The sequence below is a fragment of the Pygocentrus nattereri genome, chromosome 3, assembly GCF_015220715.1.
Source record: "Pygocentrus nattereri isolate fPygNat1 chromosome 3, fPygNat1.pri, whole genome shotgun sequence".
NCBI lineage: Eukaryota > Metazoa > Chordata > Actinopteri > Characiformes > Serrasalmidae > Pygocentrus > Pygocentrus nattereri.
Window position 1 is genome coordinate 23,977,448 of NC_051213.1, and position 22,762 is coordinate 24,000,209.

Below are 22,762 nucleotides of genomic sequence, written 5' to 3' on the forward strand. Positions count from 1 at the left end.
TTCTGCATTAGTCTTATCAAGTATTATAAACGTTAGCCTGTTTTCACTTGGTGTCAGAGACATGAATCTGTAACAGATATGTTATCTATTAACAGTTAACAGATAACAGGCTTCTGAATGGCACACTGGTAAACATTGCCTGTAAAGCAAGGTGTGCCCTGTGGCAATGATTGAATCCTAGGTTGGGAGACTGGAGCTCGAATGTGGGACAGGGATGCACTCTCCTCCATTACAGAGAGATATGTCTGTGTTTAAGTTGAGTGTTTAGTGTTTTCTTTCAGGTGTTCACAAAAGCTGTGTGACTGGAGCTGAAAGAGGGGTGGTGGCAGACCAAACTTAGTGCAGCCCTCATTGTCTCATAGTAGTATTGGTAGTGCTGTAGTGTGAATTGAGTAGATCCTTTTATAGAAATTAACACACCCACTTCAAAGGGCTTGTTAGCTGATTGGTTGGATCATATTAGTGCTGAAAGAGTCATCGTTTTTATTTCGAAATCACTATTTAAGAGTACAATTTTCAGTTTACAAGAGTTGCATTTTTTAAATTATGGCATACATTATTAAAAATGTCTTATGTTGGCAAAGTGGGCAAAGTTAATCTAATAACAGAGCTTGTGAACTGCCTGTAGATACATTAGACCAATCAGAGACAGAGACGACCAAACCACCATGTGTTATGACATCACAGCCACAACTTCCTGACACACTGGCACAGTGTGTAACAAGACAGTTATACATCCTTCTGAAAATGAAGACTCTGTTGACAGGCTTACCAGCTGTGTGTCAGATATTTCTCAATGAATGCTACAAAGTTTCCTGCAACTAAATAAAGGAAAAAATGAAATTATTGATTGACATACTTCAATTTAGAGAAGGCTGTTTAGTGAGAAATTAGGCCCTTTTGCTTCATATATCAAACCTGAAGAATGAAGCCAGAGCATATTGCTGTTGGAAGAAAACTCCATATCTCCATTTTTGACATTTGTCAGTTTTTGGCATAATTTGAAAATACCTGTTGTCCTTTACATTTTATGTGAATTTTACAATGAATGGAAAATCTGGTTCCATTGACTTACATTAAAAGTAAAGTAGGTTTTTCCCTTCTCCTATAAATTTGCCATTTTGGAGATAGAAGGTTTTTTCCGATAATCTAGATTAAATGAAGTCACTAAAGTAGCTTTTTATTATTTGAGAAATATTGCTGTAAATTCAGCCTTTTTTTTTTTGTCTCTGAACGATGCAGGGAAACTTGCTCATGCAATTTTTACAAGCAAAGTTGATTACTTGGAAAGTTAAATGCTCTCTTTACTCTGCTTCCTACAGAAACAGTAGATTGTCTACAAATTAATCAAAATGATCCTTTCCCACAATCTGTGAATGTTAATCCAGCTCTGTGCATGTTTGTTGCTTGCCTCCCTCTATTCTGGTTTAAATAAGTAGACATTCTGTTGCTGCTTCTCTGAGTGGCTGTTCTCTCTGTGTGCAGTATCCGCTCTTCCAGTAACGCTCAGGTGAACAGGCTGATGCAAACAGAGGAGGGGAAGGGCTCGCAAGTGGAGAGCAAAATGGAAGAGGATGGCCTGCGGAGGGTGGTGGATAATGAGGAAGATGGGGTCACCTATAGCTATTCTTTCTTTCACTTCCACCTCTTCCTGGCCTCGCTCTACATTATGATGACCCTCACCAACTGGTACAAGTAAGTGAACCCTTTGTTTTACTATACAAATTTATGTTAAAGTAATATGTTAAAAATAGCAAACTTTTTTCCCTTTGCCATGTTTATATTCTCTGCCTGCATTTACAGTATGGAAGAGCTCTAGCAATAGAATGGGACACTCTTGTGCAGCTGCACATGAGCATAAGGTCACCATGCCTAATACCGAGCATCATGTAGAGGGTTATGAAGCTCACCAGCATTGGAGTGGCATTTTTGACCCAGAACTAGCCATCCAGCATCAGTACCTGACTTTGCTAATGCACTTATGGCTGAATGCAGAAAAATTGTTCAACATCTAGTGTAAAGCATTCCTAATAGAAGCTGCTGCTGCATCAAAGTATTAATTAATTAAGTATTAATCAAAATATTAATACCCTTGATTACACTTCACTGTCATGTGACATTTCAAGCAAAAAAGTCTAGTTGTTTTCCGCTGTGTTTTGTTTTCATCTATGTGTATTTTGAGGTTGTACAGTTAACATATCCTCTAGTTAAGTATGGCATTTTTGTTCAGTGTTTAGTGGATAATTTCTCCTTATTTGCTGAGCTTATCATATTGGAAAAACATAAAACAAAGTTTTTGTACAGGCCACGTTTTATTTTTTCAGCAAATAATCAGTAATTCTGTATAAAATGTGCAGAAGTGTGTTCTCTGTAAAGAATGTGTATTTTTTTTGTTGTTGTTTATAAGATCAACAAAGCATAATTTGACCTTTGGTACCCAAACTTTTGCATTAGACTACATGAGCTTTGTTAGTGGTAAAAGTAAGGAAACTGATACCAGTTAAGATATAATCATTCTTGTCTTCTGATTGTGCAGAAAAGCAAGTATACCTATGTCAATATTCCTCTCTTGCCCTCTCTTTATTTTCAGGCCTGACACAACTACCCAGGCTATGGCGAGCACCATGCCTGCAGTGTGGGTGAAAATCTGCTCCAGCTGGCTGGGACTGGCACTGTATCTCTGGACCCTCATAGCCCCAGTTCTCCTCTCGAACAGGGATTTCAGCTAAGCCGCTGAGCCTCCTTATGTATATCTGTATGTGTGAGTGTGAGATGGTGTGTTATCTACTTTTGCCCTCGTGTTGTGAAGCTGTATCTAATAATATGAAGGATAACTGAGGGGATATAGGTTAAATGAGTGAAGTGTTTCTCACTCTCTGATGTTCATAAAAAAGTCTGCTCTTTATTTTTCCTCTCTTTTTCCTGTGATGTGGTATGACTGTAGGTACAGGTTTCTTTACTGGTGCAATTTTACACTTATACACATGATTCTTTTAAAATCACTTCTTGTATGCTTGAATGGAAAACACTAAACAAACCTGATACTGTACACTTTTGAGATAATAGGTAAAGATGCACAACAGGCCATCTCCTAAGTGGTCTAGCCACGAATACACCAATACAAATATGCATGTTACTGCTGCTACTAACCGTCTCTACCTGAAATGAATACACTTTTTACAGGAACTTAATTTCTCTATCTGGGTCGAATTTCAATCTTTTAGTTAGTCAAGCACTTTGTCCTTAAGCAATTTCATGATAGATTGAAGCATGTGAACTAGGCTGATGTGTAAAACTGCGTTGGCCATTGGGGCAAAGAGGGGGCTGTTTTGTTTTTTTTTTCTTTTCCTATCGAGCCCCTCGCTGGAGCCCCATAAAGGCAATGTGTCTGAGAGATAAGCCTAATTAGACACACCCTACTCTACAGCAACTCATACTGCATCCCTCCTACAACTTTGCTGAGCAGTCAGAGTTGTAATTTGACCTCTAATCTGTATTTGAAATATAGATGGCGGTGCTCTTTCTACCTGTCCTCGATATTTGTGTGGGTGTGCATTGGTAGATCTAAGATAATCAAATGTGCAAAACCATGCTGTATAGTATCACACAATGACTCCAATAACATTTCACTGCTGGATAGGATGTGAATGTAGTGAGCTGCACTATCACTTTTGAAATTTCATATGCTACTATTCATATATCACTTTTTCATACTTTTTCATATGTTATGTACTTTTGTTAAATGTTTTTGGTAATTTCCCATTTTAATATTATATAACATTATTTGTACATGGTTAATTTTTCATGCAAGCACACATTGGTTGCTTCAAACAATTTTAAAGCTTTAAATATTGTAATAATTTTAATATTTGTCCTGTTGTTGTCTTGTGATGAAGATGTATTGTGAATACGAATGGGGAACTATATGAATTTGATATAACTCTATTGCTTGAAGTATTCTGGATGTTTTTGCCATGAGTATTGTGAATAGTCAAATGCCTGTATTCAGAACTTTGTTCAACTGGTAACATAGGAAGACTTTGATTGTAATCTTACTAACTAAGCATGTAGATGCATCTGGCATTCTTGCCCATAGTAAGCGATTAGCACAAGCATAATGGTACATTCTTAATATTTAATTAGCAACAACATGCAAGATGTTCAGTAGTGTTGATGCACTAAAAGTGCCTTTATTGATGACCTGACTTATCAAGAACTTCCAGGCTAAGACCCTGACCTGAAGACAGAAGTGCCTTCCTCATTTTTATACCATTCAAAAGTACCAATACTGTTGTTACACAGTGTTTCTGCACCCAGACATATCAGTTCTTTTAGTGTTGATTGATCTGCATCTGCCAATGTTTGTTTTTTTTTTTGAATAAACCATTCTGTAATCAGTGTACGCCTCTTGAATTGAGCTCAAGATGCACCCACTGCTGATGCAGGCATTTCTATGCGCACAAACAGCTTATATAATGACTATAGAAAAGCATTGCCAATAGAATAGGATGCTTTGGAGCAGCTGTACATGAGCCTAAGGTTGCCATGTCCAGTGCTGAGCTTTGGCTAGAATGGTATAAAGCTTCCCAGCATTGGGCTGTGTAATTGTGATGAAGCCCCATCCAATACCTATGGGTTGGATCCAGATCCAGAACTAATCATTCAACAGCAGTATCTGACCTCACTAATACTGATCTGGCTGAATGCCATCAAGTCCTCACAGCAATGTTCGAACATCAAATGTAAGTGTAACAAAAGGCAACTTCAACTTTTCAAAGTTTCTGCATATGTCAATTGCTGAGAACAATGTTTTCAATGACCATCTCATTGGTGTTAAAAGGAACCAGGCATCACAGTGTCTACAGTGCAAATTTTGCCATATTATTTTATATCCAAAACAGCCAGTGTACCTACAGGATTATTCTGGAGAGATAAGATTTATGTTTGTTATTTGTCCACTAGGTGGAACTGATGTGCAACTGATGATATCTCTAATATTAAGAAGGTGAAGCATGCCATGAAATCTTCAATACATTGTAAACATATACATATAAAAACAATAAAAAAGTAAGTATATCTTACTGCTCACAGTTGAATAATCATGTTGATTGTATTTGTCAGGTATTATTCTAATAAATTAGATTGATAACATTGATTATGAAGGAAAATTAACTTGAAGTCATAACGTCTTTGTTTTGTCTAGCGTGAGTCCTTACGTTCTTGTGGGTGCTGTTGACAATGCATGTCCAAAGATTCTGTGCTTATAGCTTTTCTTATTTGCTCTTTCATTGTACATGTGTGTATTTAAGCAACATCACAGTTCTAAATCTCCATTTTATCTGTTTTCACTCTGCAGACCCAAGGGCGGTCCCGCTAAACATAAGACCATTTTTCATTGACAAGCAATTACAGCACTAGCAATTCTCAGCATGATACACAACTCAAATGAGTCGTCCTCTGCCAAAACGGCTAAGAAAAACACAGGCGTAGAAATTTGAAAGATGGTCCTTTTTCAAAGAAATGATACAAAATGTGAATGTGTTCGGTGAATTCTCCAAGCTGGTGAAGTGGTTTTGGGTGGCTGGAGCACAAGGAGGGTATTGAACATTGTGTGATTTTGCTTCAGCAAATGTATCCCCTCCAGTCAAATGTATATATAGTTTGACATAATTGGTGAATATAGTTCATTGCCTTGTATGCTAGACTATGATATAGCAAAATTCATACGTTTATAGACCATCCTACCAAATTGTGAAACTGTGGCTCGCATAGGGGTGGGGGGTTGGGAGAGGGGGTAACTAAATAAATAAACAAGTTTTTGGACCTTAGTGACCAGGATTATGTTCCGATAAAAAAAATAAAAATAAAAAAGGCTGTCAAGTGTTTTCATCTCACTACCAAAACATAAAGAGTTTTAGTCAGTAGGCAGAGCCCACTGCATTTTAGAGCAGGAAGTGAGACTGCATCCATGTCCCTTATGGCCACATAGTCAGCAGTTAGATCCAAGTTTGACCTAATTTGGACCTAGTTTTGAAGGCACTGCACAGTTTGATGTTTGATGGTTCTACTGGACATGTTTCAGCATATTGCCCAAATGTCATGAACAAGTTGATGGCCAAGTTAGGATCCACCATCAAAGTTCAAAGTTATTTTACAGTGAACGTATTATGCTATACAAGCCCAGTGGGCTACAGCAGCCTAGAACACTGTTGGTAGTTATTTATCCTGCAAGATAATGCAATTTATTTATTATATGGCCATACTCCAGTTTACTGGAAATAGTGAATGGCCTAATGTTTTGTTTACAGGAAGATTTATTACATTGTTTGGTCAGCTTTGCAGAAGGTGCTCTTAGAGACCATTTGAAGATACATCACCAAAAAATGTTAATGAGCATTTCCCTTTACTGTATTAGTGATAATGATGATAAGAAGCAGATGATGTTAAATATACAGTAGTTGTAGTAGTGCATGGCTGTTATATTGTGTTAGACCTAACAAGCAGTAGGCAGTCACTGAGCAGTCTGCTGAGCTACTCTCTCCCAGGCCTGCTACCAGACAGTACAGTGTTGATTTTGGCAGCACTGCTGGAGAGCAACATTTGGAATAGTCTTTGGTCTCATTTTAGGACCAAGTCAGTTTTGTTACCAATGCCAAAAACCTTTGGTTTCAGCTTATTGGGACACAGCCTAGCATAGGTCAGAAGTTCCCAGAAGTATAAACTTATTACCACAAGAAAACAAAGCTGGAGGCTGAAGAAAATGAATATGCCAGGGCCTTCCTCGGGTAACTTGTCTTTGGTGCTGGCTGGGCCACAAACTATTTGCCCTCTCCTAAGCTAGACAAAAATGGAGTGTTCAACAACTTAGCAGCTCTCTATGAAGTCACTTCAGCTTACTGAGTTTAGTTTTTATTTCGTTGATGTTATTTTTTTCTTCATAAATGCTATTCTGAGGAAGACTAAACATCATGCACACTTCGCAAGCTTTAACAATCTTTCAGAGTTCAGTAAACTGCAGCTTGTGCATCACGCTTGTCTTTAGATGTGCTAAAACGGTCTGTACTATCTTTCTCACTATCCATTATGGTCTTTATCCACATCCAAACTTTACATTCTCCTACAGTCACAAATTATGAGTTATATGAGAAACGCAGGGTTACACAAAGTAAAAGAAAAGTAAAATAACAACATATTGTTCCAGAAAACTCCTAGTTTACATTACAGTGCCTTCTAAAATAGCTTCCCTTTCCCTTTCTCTTTACATTAAATGGTCTTCTAAAATAGCTTCCTCGTTCCTGTTCTTTTTCTCGTCTTTCTCTCTCCATTGCTGTCTCCCTCTTATTCTCTCTTCCTCTCTTTTTCTCGTCTTTCTCTCTCCATTGCTGTCTCCCTCTTATTCTCTCTTCCTCTCTTTTTCTCTTCTTTCTCTCTCCATTGCTGTCTCCCTCTTATTCTCTCTTCCTCTCTTTTTCTCTTCTTTCTCTCTCCATTGCTGTCTCCCTCTTATTCTCTCTTCCTCTCTTTTTCTCTTCTTTCTCTCTCCATTGCTGTCTCCCTCTTATTCTCTCTTCCTCTCTTTTTCTCTTCTTTCTCTCTCCATTGCTGTCTCTCTATTTTTCTCTCTTCCTCTCTCTTTTTCTCTTCTTTCTCTCTCCATTGCTGTCTCTCTATTTTTCTCTCTTCCTCTCTCTTTTTCTCTTCTTTCTCTCTCCATTGCTGTCTCCCTCTTATTCTCTCTTCCTCTCTTTTTCTCGTCTTTCTCTCTCCATTGCTGTCTCCCTCTTATTCTCTCTTCCTCTCTTTTTCTCTTCTTTCTCTCTCCATTGCTGTCTCCCTCTTATTCTCTCTTCCTCTCTTTTTCTCTTCTTTCTCTCTCCATTGCTGTCTCCCTCTTATTCTCTCTTCCTCTCTTTTTCTCTTCTTTCTCTCTCCATTGCTGTCTCCCTCTTATTCTCTCTTCCTCTCTTTTTCTCTTCTTTCTCTCTCCATTGCTGTCTCTCTATTTTTCTCTCTTCCTCTCTCTTTTTCTCTTCTTTCTCTCTCCATTGCTGTCTCTCTATTTTTCTCTCTTCCTCTCTCTTTTTCTCTTCTTTCTCTCTCCATTGCTGTCTCCCTCTTATTCTCTCTTCCTCTCTTTTTCTCGTCTTTCTCTCTCCATTGCTGTCTCCCTCTTATTCTCTCTTCCTCTCTTTTTCTCTTCTTTCTCTCTCCATTGCTGTCTCCCTCTTATTCTCTCTTCCTCTCTTTTTCTCTTCTTTCTCTCTCCATTGCTGTCTCCCTCTTATTCTCTCTTCCTCTCTTTTTCTCTTCTTTCTCTCTCCATTGCTGTCTCCCTCTTATTCTCTCTTCCTCTCTTTTTCTCTTCTTTCTCTCTCCATTGCTGTCTCTCTATTTTTCTCTCTTCCTCTCTCTTTTTCTCTTCTTTCTCTCTCCATTGCTGTCTCTCTATTTTTCTCTCTTCCTCTCTCTTTTTCTCTTCTTTCTCTCTCCATTGCTGTCTCTCTATTTTTCTCTCTTCCTCTCTCTTTTTCTCTTCTTTCTCTCTCCATTGCTGTCTCCCTCTTATTCTCTCTTCCTCTCTTTTTCTCTTCTTTCTCTCTCCATTGCTGTCTCTCTATTTTTCTCTCTTCCTGTCTCTTTTTCTCTTCTTTCTCTCACCATTGCTGTCTCCCTCTTATTCTCTCTTCCTCTCTTTTCCTCTTCTTTCTCTCTCCATTGCTGTCTCTCTCTTATTCTCTCTTCCTCTCTTTTTCTCTTCTTTCCCTTCTTTTTTCTCCTCCACTCTCACTTTCTCTTCATTCTATTTATCTTTTGCCGTCTTCTGCTCTCTCTCTCTCTCTCTCTCTCTCTCTCTCTCTCTCTGTTTCACTGTATCCCTGTTATTCTCTCCTCTCTGTTAAAACTAAAGTCACATTAACAAAGTGATCTTGCTCTCTCAGCATGCTCACTCACATGAGTCCTCACTTAGTCACAATGAATGTTGAATGAGGTTATATTCTGACTGACATTATGATGTCCCGTCTCATCACTTAACACCCCCACCCTGCCTGTAATTAGGTATCTCTAGCAGTGATTGGTTTATCCTTCTCAATAGACCTGTATATATCACTTAATGGATGCATTTCTGTGTCATGTTGTTATCTGATGTCAGATTAAGTTATTCACTCTTCATGAAAACAGCTAATTGCAAACAAATAAATAAATACAAATTACAACAATAATAATAAGACACTTTTATAACATCAAGATGCAAGGAGTAGAGGTCGTAAAGGTGGATGACTTCAAATATCTTGGGTCAACCATCCAGAGCAATGGACAGTGTAGAAAAGAGGTGAAGAAGAGGGTGCAGGCAGGATGGAGTGGGTGGAGACGGCTGTCAGGGCTGATGTGTGACAGAAGGATAGCAGCAAGAGTGAAAGGGAAGGTTTACAAGACAGTAGTGCGTACTGCTATGATATATGGTTTGGAGACTGTGGCTCTGTCTAAAAGACAGGAGGCTGAGCTGGAGGTGGCGGAGATGAAGATGCTGAGATTTTCGTTGGGAGTGACAAGGATGGACAAGATTAGAAATGAGCAGATCAGAGGGACAGTGAAGGTGGAGCAGTTTGGAGATAAAGCCAGAGAGGCCAGGTTGAGATGGTTTGGACATGTGTTGAGGAGGAATAGTGGATATATTGGGCAAAGAATGTTGGAGATGGAGCTGCCGGGTAGGAGGAGAAGAGGTAGACCTCAGAGAAGGTTTATGGATGTAGTTAAGGTGGACATGGAGATGGTTGGTGTGAAAGTAGAGGAGGCAATGAATAGGGCAAGATGGAGGCAGATGATCCGCAGTGGTGACCCCTAAAGGGAGCAGCCAAAAGAAGAAGAAGATAACATCATGGATGGCTGATGCACAGGATCTATTAGCAAATGGATAAATTCTTATGGTGTGAAAATAGCCAGTAGGAGAAACAGAAATTTGTCATAATTACCTTTTTCTTTTTTATCAAAGCAAGGAAAAGGTCAAGATGGAGATCATAACATAAAACTTAAGATTAATGTTCTTTCTATAGACCTTCCTTTGCACTCTGTAATTCAATATGTTCCTCAACTAAAGTTGGCAAACAAACTCACTGAACCCGCCTTGGTGAGTTTTCATAGAAAACATTCATTTTAAGAAGGACCGTAGTCGATGCACAAACCCCTCTTTAATTGTCAAATGACTGAACGCGCCTGTCAGAGGTGTAATTGCATTCTAAGTGTAAGACCCAGGCACATTGGATTACACTGCAGTATGGAGCACAGCTAATTGTGTTTGGGCACTGCTGGCACATGTGCACCGAGAACATTTACCCAACACTACCACCCCATTAGACTGCCTGGGACCTGGAGCTTGGCATCAGAGAGCTTAAAAGACTGATGTCTGCTAATATAGAACTGTCAGTTTTGAAAAGTCTGATTCCTACCCACACTGATGACTAAGAGCGGCCCAGAAATGTGCAGTAGGAGGTATGTATAGTACACAGAATTAAATAGTGTTTCTAAGATCTTATTTAAGACCTCTATGAAACAAATATGGAGAACATGTTTATGGTCACACATTCATTCATGTTATTAACAAAACATAGCATTTATTTTACGCACTGCACACATATCACTGCTGTCAGAACAAAATCTTGTCGCTACATTTTGGGGTTTTTTTTCTTCCAATTTTACAGTCTGAAAACAGCTGCTTCTTTTTACACTGTGTGAAAATTTCATGATGAATAAATGAATAGAAATGGTCCAAAATGACTTCAAATAAAATCTTGTTACATTAATTTACATTGAACATTAAGATTTTTCCTTCTCCTGTAAAGTTATTTTTGGTATATACAGTACATATACGTTTTGTTTCTGACAATATGTTCATCTGTATTGTCAGCCCTTACATTATTTATAATATCCTACATATCCAAATCCTACATATCCTGAAATTTTCCCCTCAGGTCTACTTATGGTGTCTGTGAGGGTTTATGTAGCAAAAACAACTGTAAATAAATGATATATGACCAGTTTCCAACCTCTCTTTGACCCTTAGAATTAAATAGGTTATTGTTGTTACTGTGCCTTTAGTGCCTTTGCAAGAAATATATATTACCTGTGGGCTGTGTGTGTGTGTGTGTGAGAGAGAGAGAGAGAGAGAGAGAGAGAGAGAGATTGCTTGTCTTGTATTGTGCTTCCATCCTAAACTAATCTGGACTACAACACTCCCTATAACTTTAATGTAAATGGGTGTGTCTAAACTAGCAGACATATGTAAATATGTTGGCATCAGAAAATCAATAACTTCAAAATATGCTGTTTTTGCCAGCTGGCTTCCATATTCAGATACTGCATCAAAATATTGTATCTAAAAAACCATGTGGATTTTTTTTTGCAGGATGTGGGCCCTTTAAGAGGTAAAATAGTTCAAAGACACCTTCTTGGTTTGAATTTGGTTGATTTATTTATTTATTTTTATCAGGGACATTGTTGGTGAGTGTTTCCTTATTGGTCTTATTACCTCTGCACCATCATTGACTATATTATAGTCATAGCAGTCTGCAGTACTCTCTCTCTTTCTCTCTCTCCAGCATTCACTGCACATGCGCAGCAGGCCTCTGAGGGGAGACTAATGTAGTTATATAACACTCACCGTGCTGGTCGTCTGCTAGAAGAGAAGCATGCAGGCAAGCCTGTTACATAAGCCTGCTAGGATCATATTGTCACCGCGTGGAGCTCTCAAACTGTAATGTTCCTGCTGCTGCTCTGTCTGTCTCTCTTTCTCTCCCTCCTCTCTCTCTGTCTTTGTCTCTCCCTCTCACTCTCTTTCTCTCTGCATCTCTCTGTCTCTCTACTGAGACACTCCCCCTGAGGGAACAAAGCCTATCACGGCACATACGAATGCAGAAGAGCAACACCGATGCCTTCCAAAGAGAGCAAACTCTGTCTAGCGTTACATACAAAGACGTTCTGTGTTTTGACTGAAGCTGTGCATGAAAAAGAGAGAGGAAGAGAGAATAAGAGGGAGACAGCAATGGTGAAAGAAAGAAGAGAAATAGAGAGAGGAGGAGAGAATGAGAGGGAGAAAGAAATGCAAGAAGTGGGGACAAGCATGAATCCATCTGAGCAGCTATTTTAGACAATGACCCTTTCTCCCCCATGGCTTGAGCCCCCCACTCCCTCACAGCTTCCCCCTCCACGTGGCATCCTGTGTGAGTCAGCCTTGTGCTGTGGCTGCCATGGCGATAGACCCGCCACCCCCTCACTCTCTGCGGGGAGTCTGAGCAGTGGTGGCATCTGATGACAAGGCCAGAGCCCAGAGAGCCATGACTCATCACCTGAGTGCCAGGTGAACTTTGTCGCACGCTGCAGGATCTCTGTGAGGCCGTTGCCTCCTCCTCCTCTTCAGAGCACCAGATAACAGAACTGACGACCACAACTCCATCACCTTATCTTCTCTCTGACATGCACTCTATTAGGTCTGCACATCTGCATGATCTCTGGCCTCGTAATGACTACATTAGATTATCATTCCTAAAATCTGTTCATACTGTTATAAAATGTTATAATGTTTCTCTTTAGAACATGTTCTTCCATTCATACTGTAGTGTAGGTGCAGAAGAAGGCCTGGAGTCTGTCATTTTCTCTTTAAGGATAATGCTCTTTATTGAAACAGGCAGCAAAGGGAGGCAAAACATAAAGGGAAATGAGGGACATGTCATCAAAAGGCAAACATAACATGATTAGGGTGTACAAAACTGCTCTACAATGTTATGTTTCTCTTGTATTCACACTGTTCTAGAATATGCTGTTCCATTTATAACTTCTAAAATGTCATGTTAGCTGCATTCCATTCCATAGGATCCCCAAGTAGTACCATTATATTTCCTACACACATGAGCACAGGATGTGGATTAGGATGTGCTTTCATTTGGAACGTCCTGCAGTGTCATAATCAAACACGAATCTTCAAGAGATATGCAATGACTGATGGGTAAACTTTCCTGCTGTTTCCTGTGAAGTGATAAACCGTTGTTCACTGCTCCCTGTGTAGTTTCTCTCTGATGGAAAATCTCCACTCCCTGGTTTGGAATCACTTTTAAAATGTCTGAATACCCTGTGCAGTACACTTTACAGGGACACTTTTCCTTTCACACTGTTCTAGGAATCCTTTCTTCCACTCATATTGTTCTAGAAGGTTCCTCATCATTCACACTGTTCTAGAATGCTCTCCCCATTCACATTGTTACAGAGTCTTCTCCTACATTCATACTGTTCTAGAATGTTATCCTCCACTCATCTTGCTCTGTAATGTTCCCCATCATTCACACTGTTCTAGAATGTTCTCCCGATTCACTTTGTTCGATAATCTTTTCATCCACTCACACTGTTCTAGAGGGTTCCCCATCATTCACACTGTTCTAGAGTGCTCTCCTCCATTTACACTGTTCTAGAATCTTCTCCTACATTCGACTGTTCTACAACCCCAATTCCAATGAAGTTGGGACGTTGTGTAAAACATAAATAAAATCAGAATACGATGATTTGCAAATCCTTTTCAACCTATATTCAATTGAATACACTACAAAGACAAGATATTTAATGTTCAAACTGATAAACTTTGTTGTTTTTTTCAAATATTCACTCATTTTGAATTTGACACCTGCAAAACGTTCCAAAGAAGTTGGGACAGGGGCATGTTTACCACTGTGTTACATCACCTTTCCTTTTAACACTCAATAAGCGTTTGGGAACTGAGGACACTATTGTTGAAGCTTTGTAGGTGGAATTCTTTCCCATTTTTGCTTGATGTACAACTTCAGTTGCTCAACAGTCCGGGGTCTCCATTGTCGTGTTTTGTGCTTCATAATACGCAGCACATTTTCAATGGGAGACAGGTCTGGACTGCAGGCAGGCCAGTCTAGTACCCGCACTCTTTTACTACAAAGCCAATCTGTTGTAACACATGTAGAATGTGGCTTGGCATTGATTGTCTTGGTGAAATAAGCAGGACGTACCTGAAAAAGACATTGCTTGGATGGCAGCATATGTTGCTCCAAAACTTGTATGTACCTTTCAGCATTAATGGTGCCTTCATAGATGTGCAAGTTACCCATGCCATGGGCACTAACACACCCCCACACCATCAGAGATGCTGGCTTTTGAACTTTGCGCTGATAATAATCTGGACAGTCCTTTTTCTCTTTGGCCTGGAGGACACGACGTCCATGATTTCCAAAAACAATTTGAAATGTGGACTCGTCAGACCACAATACACTTTTCCACTTTGCGTCAGTCCATCTCAGATGAGCTCAGGCCCAGAGAAGCCGGCGGCATTTCTGGGTGTTGTTGATATATGGCTTTCACTTTGCATGGCAGAGTTTTAACTTGCACTTGTAGATGGAGTGACGAACTGTGTTCACTGACAATGGTTTTCTGAAGTGTTCATGAGCCCATGTGGTAATATCCATTACAGAATGATGTCGGTTTTTAATGCAGTGCCGCCTGAGGGATCGAAGGTCACGGGCATCCAATGTTGGTTTTCTGCCTTGCCGTTTACTTGCAGAGATGTCTCCAGATTCTCTGAATCTTTTGATGATATTATGGACCGTAGATGATGAAATCCCTAAATTCCTTGCAATTGCACGTTGAGAAACGTTGTTCTTAAACTGTTGAACTGTTTGCTCACGCAGTTGTTCAGAAAGTGGTGAACCTCGCCCCATCCTTGCTCATGAACGACTGAGCCTTTCAGGGATGCTCCCTTTATACCCAATCAAGACACTCACCTGTTTCCAATTAACCTGTTCACCTGTGGAATGTTCCAAACAGGTGTTTTTTTTTTTTCATTCCTCAACTTTCCCAGTCTTTTGTTGTCCCTGTTCCAACTCCTTTGGAACATGTTGCAGGCATCAAATTCAAAATGAGTGAATATTTGCAAAAACAATAAAGTTTATCCATTTGAACATTAAATATCTTGTGCGTATTCAATTTAATATAAGTTTGCAAATCATTGTATTCTGTTTTTATTTATGTTTTACACAACGTCCCAACTTCATAGGAATTGGGGTTGTAGAATGTTGTCCTCTGCTAATCTTTTTTTGGAATCTTCACCATCATTCACTGTTGCAGAATGTTATCCTCCCTTCCCACTGTTCATTAGAATATTGTTGTTGGTTGAGTAATGTGAGTCAGTGTGCCACAGCATTTAATAATGACCAAAGTTAATCACGATTTAATCCCATTCAATTACTTCAGTATCACTGAATTTCTACAGAGCTACACTAGACAGGAAACATGGCCTAAAACAGAGAACATACTTTATTGAATATTAAAATATTATAGTATGAAAATTTGTGTCATAATCAATTCTAACATCTTAGATCAATGCAGTAAATATGCCTTCTGGTCAATACATTTCCATGCATGGATGCATTTTTAAAACCCAACTGTTTATATTCCCAATGCTTTTCTGCTGGCAATTGATATGCAATGTTTTTTTTTCTGGAGTGTGAGGTATTAGGTCTGTCTTGCCAAGAGATTTCAACTTCTGCGCACAATATGTGCATAATTAATGCATCTCAGTTATACAATGTACAATTAGCCACTGGTTCAGTTTAACCGCTAACAGTAGCCCTTTCAAACAATTGTTTGTGAAGGTGGACCACTGCCCAAAGGGGTTCAGAGAATGCTGCTGGAGTAAAATAGGGATAATAAATAATGTTGTAATTCATTGGTCAAGTTATTCCATTGGTGAATAATCAAAAAAAAAAAAATTAATCGGCAAATTAGTTGTGATCAGTGTTTTACTGATATGCTTTATCACAGCTAATTGTTTAAACAGGTTGGTGTTTCACAGTTTCCATGTAATGGAAAGGTCTCTGAAGAGTGCAGGGGCCAGACAGAGTGAGAGAGGGAGAGAGAGAGAGAGAGAGAGAGAGAGAGAGAGAGAAAGAGAGAGAGAGAGAAAAAGAGAGAGATAGAGAGAGAGAAAGAGAGAGAGAGAGAGAGAGAGAGAGAGAGAGAGAGAGAGAGAGAGAGAGAGAGAGAGAGAGCGAGATAGAGGAAGCAGACCCGTGTCTGTACATTGCTGCCAAAGTAACCAACAGCCCCTGCACTGTGTAACTTGAGAAGAGAAAAATCCAATCTCTTAAAAATGAGTAGACACATAACTAGTTGGCCCTGCAGAACTGGCTTGTCCTTAGATGAAGTGTAATTAATCCCATGCCTCATTGTGCTACAAAGGTCTGTGCCTGGAGCCCTATTGCCGTGTTCCTATCATATCAAAATTATGCACTTCTAAATGAAAATAAGCATTTAAGTGGGACTTTTTCTTAATCCTAGTCTTACCTGAGAATTGTAATACTACCATCACACTTGCAACAAGTCATGTCTTTGTGCTATGAACATGGCTTAAAATAGTATGCAAATTGTATTTACATGTCATGGTTAGGCCTGCCTGTCACAATCATTAGATATGACCTCATGATTAATTGCTACATAAATCATTACAATTAAAAATTGTATTGTATGCTTTTGCTCATTGTGTGCAACTATTGAAGCATAAGCCTAAACTGGTCAAATTGAATTATATATACTAAGTAATTATATTGCTTTCTAGCTACTGATACTTAATAGCTTCCAACTGATTACAGAAACAGCTCAGGCTCAAATAAACAAACATTACTCCCCACTACCCTCTAAAGGCATTATTGCACCAAGTCACAATTTAGAACTTTTGTAGCTTTTTATTAGATCATTTGTTAACATGTCTTGATGAATGAATTTTTGGCTTGTTTTTATTTGCATGTACTTACCTCAACACAACTGATAAATATGCACCCAATCACATTCTGTTTGTGTTTATAATCAAGATCAGGTGATTATGTAAAATTCTGACAGGCCTTTTCATGTTACTTACTCCATTTTTGTGCACTTTGCAATGCAACAGAAAAGGAAGAGACAATAGATAACATTGTCAGTGGTACTGTGTTACAAGGCCTATTTATAGGCCAAGAGTTTACTTCACGGACAACTTAATCTTTATATTATTCATCCTACTTAGGTAGCAAATGAACACTCAGCTTGTCATGAAGTTTTGCAGAGCAGGAAGCCTAAACATCAGAAGAGCTCTTGAATGGAGCATATGACCTGTGCGAAACGTTTACATGAATTAGTGAGATCGAATGAGATGTTTAGTAGAATTGTTTATTTAAGCAATGATATCCTATCAGCAAACGAGAACATTCAGACCTTTATTCCACATGGAACAGACCTTTGTATGATTATGAGCTACATGTCTATTGCCCAGTGGACAAACACCCTACTCTGTTCTTTCACCCAAATCACACCCTCACTGGTGGTGCGTGCAAAGGGTTAACAAACAAAGGCCATGCTGGTGGTTAACCCCTCTAATAGTTCCCGTGTGGGTGATTTATCACTTAATGCTGTACTAAGTGGGTTTAGCTCAAACGGAGGAGGCTAAACCACACTGAGGAGTAAGAGTGAGTAAGTGAAAAAGTGCTGACATCAGCAATCTTGCCAGCCTCCACAGATACATGACGCGCTCTCTGAAAACAGCTTAGAATTACTTACTGAAAAGATAAAGCTCATGGGATTTTTCCAAAGCAGACCTTTTGTGTAAATGGTTTGGTGCATTACTGAAACTGAAGCATGCACAGATGTACTACAGCCTAGAGGAAGAGCCATAAACAGCAACACAACCAAAAGGGAGTTTAGGGGTAAATTCAGGTACTTATGAGGTCCTTAAAGGGTCCATATAATGGAAACGTTTTTGCAAATAAGAGTTGGATTCCAGTATGTAACACTGTTAAAGTTTTGAATCTTAGTAAAACAGTTAATACAGTCCATGTATATAAGCCAAGCTGCAAAACCAGCTCATTTCGGATTCACTGTACCGGCACAATACAGGGCACTTGATGAGAACAGGTGTAATTATCAGTTTTAAAGGGACAGAAACAAAACCATAAAGGATTAAAGACAGAAATGATGACTTATGGCACATAAACCCTCACACAACATTATAAGTGGACATGAATGTGGGCTCTTTAAGCGTGGTCACTTACATAGCTACTACATAGCTACCTATAAACTTTTATTAAACTATTATTTTCTGCGTAGTGCAGCAGGTTTTCCAGCTCTTTATTGGGAATTCTACAAATTTGGAATTTTCGGAATGTTCCATGACGTCATCTGACAGCAGCCTCCAGCGAGAAGGGACTTAAAGAATAAAAGCTACGGTACTTTTTCTCCCAATGAGTGCGATCGGATAGCCACTGGCTCATGAATATTAATAAAGCTGAAACCTGTGCGAGCTTCCCAATGGCGAGAGAGGAGGGGGCGGGGCCCTCGGGGCGTCTCGTGCAGGGTGGTGCGGCGCGAACTTGTTTGCGTTGTGCTCGAGACTGCTGCTGCTGCCGCCGCCGCCGCCGCCGCCGCTGCTGTAGTTGTTGTTGCTGTAGTTATGCTGGTCAGCTGAATGTGGGATTGCAGCTCCAGTGTGACGGGAAGGAGGGGAAGCCCGGCCTCCGACAGAACGCCGAGAGAAGCAGAAGTAGCTACAGCGGATGAGAGCGCTGCGGGATGCGGACTGCTGGACTCTACTTCACCGAGTAAATGACCACAGCAGCGAGGACAGCTGTGTCAGGTACCGCAGCGAAGGCACACAGCAACTGTACATACAGCCCCGGCTTCAGATTTACTCGTTTCGTGGGAAGTGAGTGTGATTTGGGGAGTGAGGACGCTCAGACAGGGGAGCTGCTGCTCGGAAATTTAGTGGGAAGGGACGGGAAGGTTTCTGATCAGCCCAGCAAAACATTACCTCAAGTGTGTTACTAGACAGCCTGAGAATAAGGTAGCTTACCTTTCGCTTACACATGGCTTAAAGAGAAAGAGAGACCAGTGGAGAACGTAGAAGGCGCCAGTACTTTTCTTAAGGGTCTGAAAACATGACTTCCTGTAACCGTATTAGCTCTCTTGCGGCGCAGTGTGATTGAGTCGTTTGTGTGCAATCCCTAAAATAAGACATGTCATTGTAGAAAAATGGAGTGGGAGAGCGGGAGGGTAGCTGACGATTAGTTTCGACATGCAGCAGGAAAAGCCCCTATTCTGTCGCAGCACAGCACACTTTACAGGTAAGCTGGAGCCTTTGTTGACATTGCTGGAAACGTGTTTGATGCACTGTAGGGCATTTTTGGACAAACTAAGGCAGTACAGGTAGGCTGACCATCCGGTGCATTTAGCTAATAGGCATTGAGCACTTCTTTCTGCGGATATTTAATAAAGTTTTATAGAGTTCATTCAGTGACATTTGTGTTTTTAAGGGCATAGGATCGATTTAGGACAAATGGACCTTAGTAATGGCCACTTCATTATATTTCACTAATAGCACATTCACAATAGTCTTTGGGTGGTTTATAATTTATGTCGCATCTATTGCCTCTGCTGCCTAAATTTAGTTGAACTCAGGAGTAACTTGTCAACTGAAGATCAATCTCAATGGAGATGATTGAATAGAAGGCTTGAGTGCCCTGTTCCATGGTTAAAGTCAGTTGAATATTTTGGTAATGCAAGCTTTCAGAGCACCTTCCACTGAAACTCAGCCAGATGTATTTGAGTTTGCCTGACCTTTACACAGTTTGCCCACCGTATCTCCTGCTGTGTTGTTTTGAGCTGAGCGTCTTCATGCCTATCGGAGTAGAGCAGTGAGGGGAGGCGAAGACACTATAATGCAATTATTTTTCATTTTCAAAATGGAGAGCTCACTCTTCTCCTGGCATTATTGCTGGGCTCTTGAAGCCACTTGTGGTGTTATGTAGCTCAGGCAAGGGAGGGAGAACAGCTTTATTCAGGAATGCAATGCCAAAAACATGTCATCATTCATTCTAAACACACAATTAGCTTACATTACTGTATATATTCATTATGCAAAATGTTTTTTGTAGGTCATGTTATTACAGTAGAAGCTTACAGGAACTAATGACTGAAGAAATCAGCTGTTTTCTTTTTCACAGATTGGAATTTCAAACCTTAGTGCTTCTCATGGTGTGAAATGATGTAATGGGCACTTGTTTCATGTGTAGGATGAGAGGCTTTCCCTTGTAATTTCATCTTGCTGTAATATCCATGAAGTAGTTACCCTGTTGGGCATTTTTCATGCTCATTAATAATCAGTTATTTATCACTTCCTGCAAGCGATTACAAAGTTATGAGGTGAATGGGCAGGGATGAATGATTTTAAGAATAAATCTAATTGTAATTTTTCTTATTAATATTGTCATTGCAATTTAAATGCAATTAAGCTTTACTGCTGGAAGTACTGTGCCAGATTGCTAGTTCACGAGCTCTGCATTATTGTCTTACATTTCACAATTTAAAACTGATTAAGAGAACTTTGACTAATGTATGATATGATTAAAAGTGCAGCTCTTGTGATTTGAAAACTCTTTTAGATATTAGTTTTGTTATGAAAGCAATGACTTTTCAGCCATATGAATGGGGACCTTTTTATGTTCTGTGCTGTATGATAGCAGTGCTATTACCTGCTGAAACTGATCATAACCAACGTTTAAAAACATTGACTATGTTTATGCTGGACAGTTGCTTAAGTCAGTAAGATTAACAGCTGGTTGCTGCCAGTAAGCGTCCGGGAACCTTTAACGATCGCTGCTTGCCTTATTAACCAAGACATGGCAGCACCTGCAGTACTCTTTGCTCATCACATTTATGTGCTCCAGACTAAACAATGTACTCCCTGTCTCTCTGGCTGAAATGCGAAAATTCCCATATGTGAACTCTGGGCATGCAAAACAGAGCGTTCAGATGGAAGTTTATTACCACCACATTTTAGAAAGTTGTTTTGGAAGTGGTCATTGTGTGTTGATATAGTCTTTGTCCTCTCTGGGGCTGTAACTTCAGATGGTCAAACAGTGCAGTAGGCTTAATAGTTCTGGCATTAGTGTCTTTAGTTCAGCATCAGGAAGTCAGACTAGCAGGATTAATAGCAGAGTTTGCAGGAAGCTCTACAACAAAGTGATGACCCCCTATTAATTAACATATATTCTGATTAATGTAAAGCTATGGCCTGCACTCATAGAAACAATATGACAGCAATATGACAACAATATAACCGGGTCACTGCTTTGATCCACTCTGCTCGTCTCACTTTACATTCACAGTTTTGTGAAACACATCTCCAAATACCTAATACTCCCTCACCTGCCCTCGTGGCAAGTATGAATGTATGAAATACAGTATATATTAACACAATGCATCTCTAACCACACAGATATTTTGGGCAGGTAATTGCTTAGAGACAAAGGTCAGCAGTGTGCTCACTTTTCAGTGTTCCTCTCACATGTTACAGCCTCATTATATGTCATCACTATTGCTGCTTGGAAACAGTACACTGTTAGTGGGGAAGATGATGGATGAGGAAGGGCAGCGTTGAGCACCAGGTAATCTGTTGGATAACGCCATTCTGAATGAGGTTGACCTCACTCAGTAGCCGTCAATCAGCAGCTCATCTGCGTTTTCTTGCCCTGACCTCTAGTCTCCACGTCTGCAAATAAAACATGGTTGGTAACTCTTGCCTTGATTTACTGGCGGCTGTCTGACAGTGCTGTGAAAGAGCCATTGCTCACCGTGCTCCCATTAAGCCCAGCCCTCACTGGCCACTGTTACCCTGCCGACCCTCTGCTTTGGTTTTTAATGTGTTTTTATGATTGTTATAAAGTAGAACTTAACAAAGGCACAGTTCTTTCTAGAATGGTTTTGGAACAGAGTTGTTCAGTGCGTATGTAGTGATGCACAACATATCACTTGTTAATCACTATCTCAGTTTTTGCCCTTGCAGTACTGATATCATTGAAGCCTGCAATATAGAAAGGAGCCAATAACTTTTATTTTTATTATTATTGGTTACTGCAAATATTCTATCCAGTTAGACAAAGAGAGTGATTGGGTGCATCCAGATGTTCACATGATCCAAGAGACATAAGTAATTTTGTTAAAAAAAAAAAGTGTATATATGTTCACTTTGAATGCATTTAATAATAAAGGCAACACTGTGCTTTTTTAGTGATAGAACTTGTGCCTTAAGTTAGAGGATTTCTGAACGTGTCACTAATATGTTGTAAGATTCATGTGTTTTTAATATATTTAGACACATCGCAATATGTAGCAGTGCACTCATAATCTGTTTCTTCAACTATATTGTGCAGCTCTACATAGGGCTGAATGCAATTGCAATTTGCAAACCACAAGAGCAGCATTATTAATTACATTCTACATTATCCAACATTGTCTTCTTTTTATGTGGGGAATTGTACCTTAATAACACAGTACTTGTGAACTGACAGTCACTACACCTTTAGCATTCAGGGCTCAAGCTTGAAAAACTGGACATTGATCTTAATGGTGAAAAAGGTCTGGAGCTTGTTTTGTAGACAGTGCATGCATTTGAGCAGCAATCACAATATTGGTCAGAAAAATCACAATTAGAGATTTTCACAGAATCATTTAGCCCTAGCTCTGCATACATGTGAATCTATTTTGCAAAAAAAGAAAAAAATCTCTGTAATTGTTATCTCACCTCTTTGTGATTCTGAAAGGAATAATGATTGTGATCATATCCAAAGAACAGGAGGTAGCTGGTTAGCGTCTGTCTCATTTCTAGTCTGTCACCTCCCTAATGTTGGCATACTGTTTGTTGAACATGTTCCTGCTACTGGCAGTAGAGAAG

At 39.7% G+C, this 22,762-nt stretch overlaps 2 protein-coding genes across 2 annotated transcripts in view; both read left to right on the plus strand.

Moving 5' to 3' along the window:
- Positions 1–4,400, plus strand: part of serinc2l (serine incorporator 2, like) — an 11,082-nt gene extending 6,682 nt beyond the window's left edge. Inside the window, exons 9-10 of the mRNA XM_017724073.2 lie at positions 1,486–1,695; positions 2,591–4,400. Of these exons, the coding sequence (XP_017579562.1) occupies positions 1,486–1,695; positions 2,591–2,729 (349 nt within the window). The 3' untranslated portion in view covers positions 2,730–4,400. The remainder of the gene's footprint in view (positions 1–1,485; positions 1,696–2,590) is intronic.
- A 14,005-nt stretch (positions 4,401–18,405) lies between these two features.
- The window catches only part of LOC108443422 (HIVEP zinc finger 3), a 59,384-nt gene continuing 55,027 nt past the window's right edge, over positions 18,406–22,762 (plus strand). The window contains exon 1 of the mRNA XM_017724074.2: positions 18,406–18,667. The gene's annotated coding sequence lies outside the window, so the exon portion shown is untranslated. The remainder of the gene's footprint in view (positions 18,668–22,762) is intronic.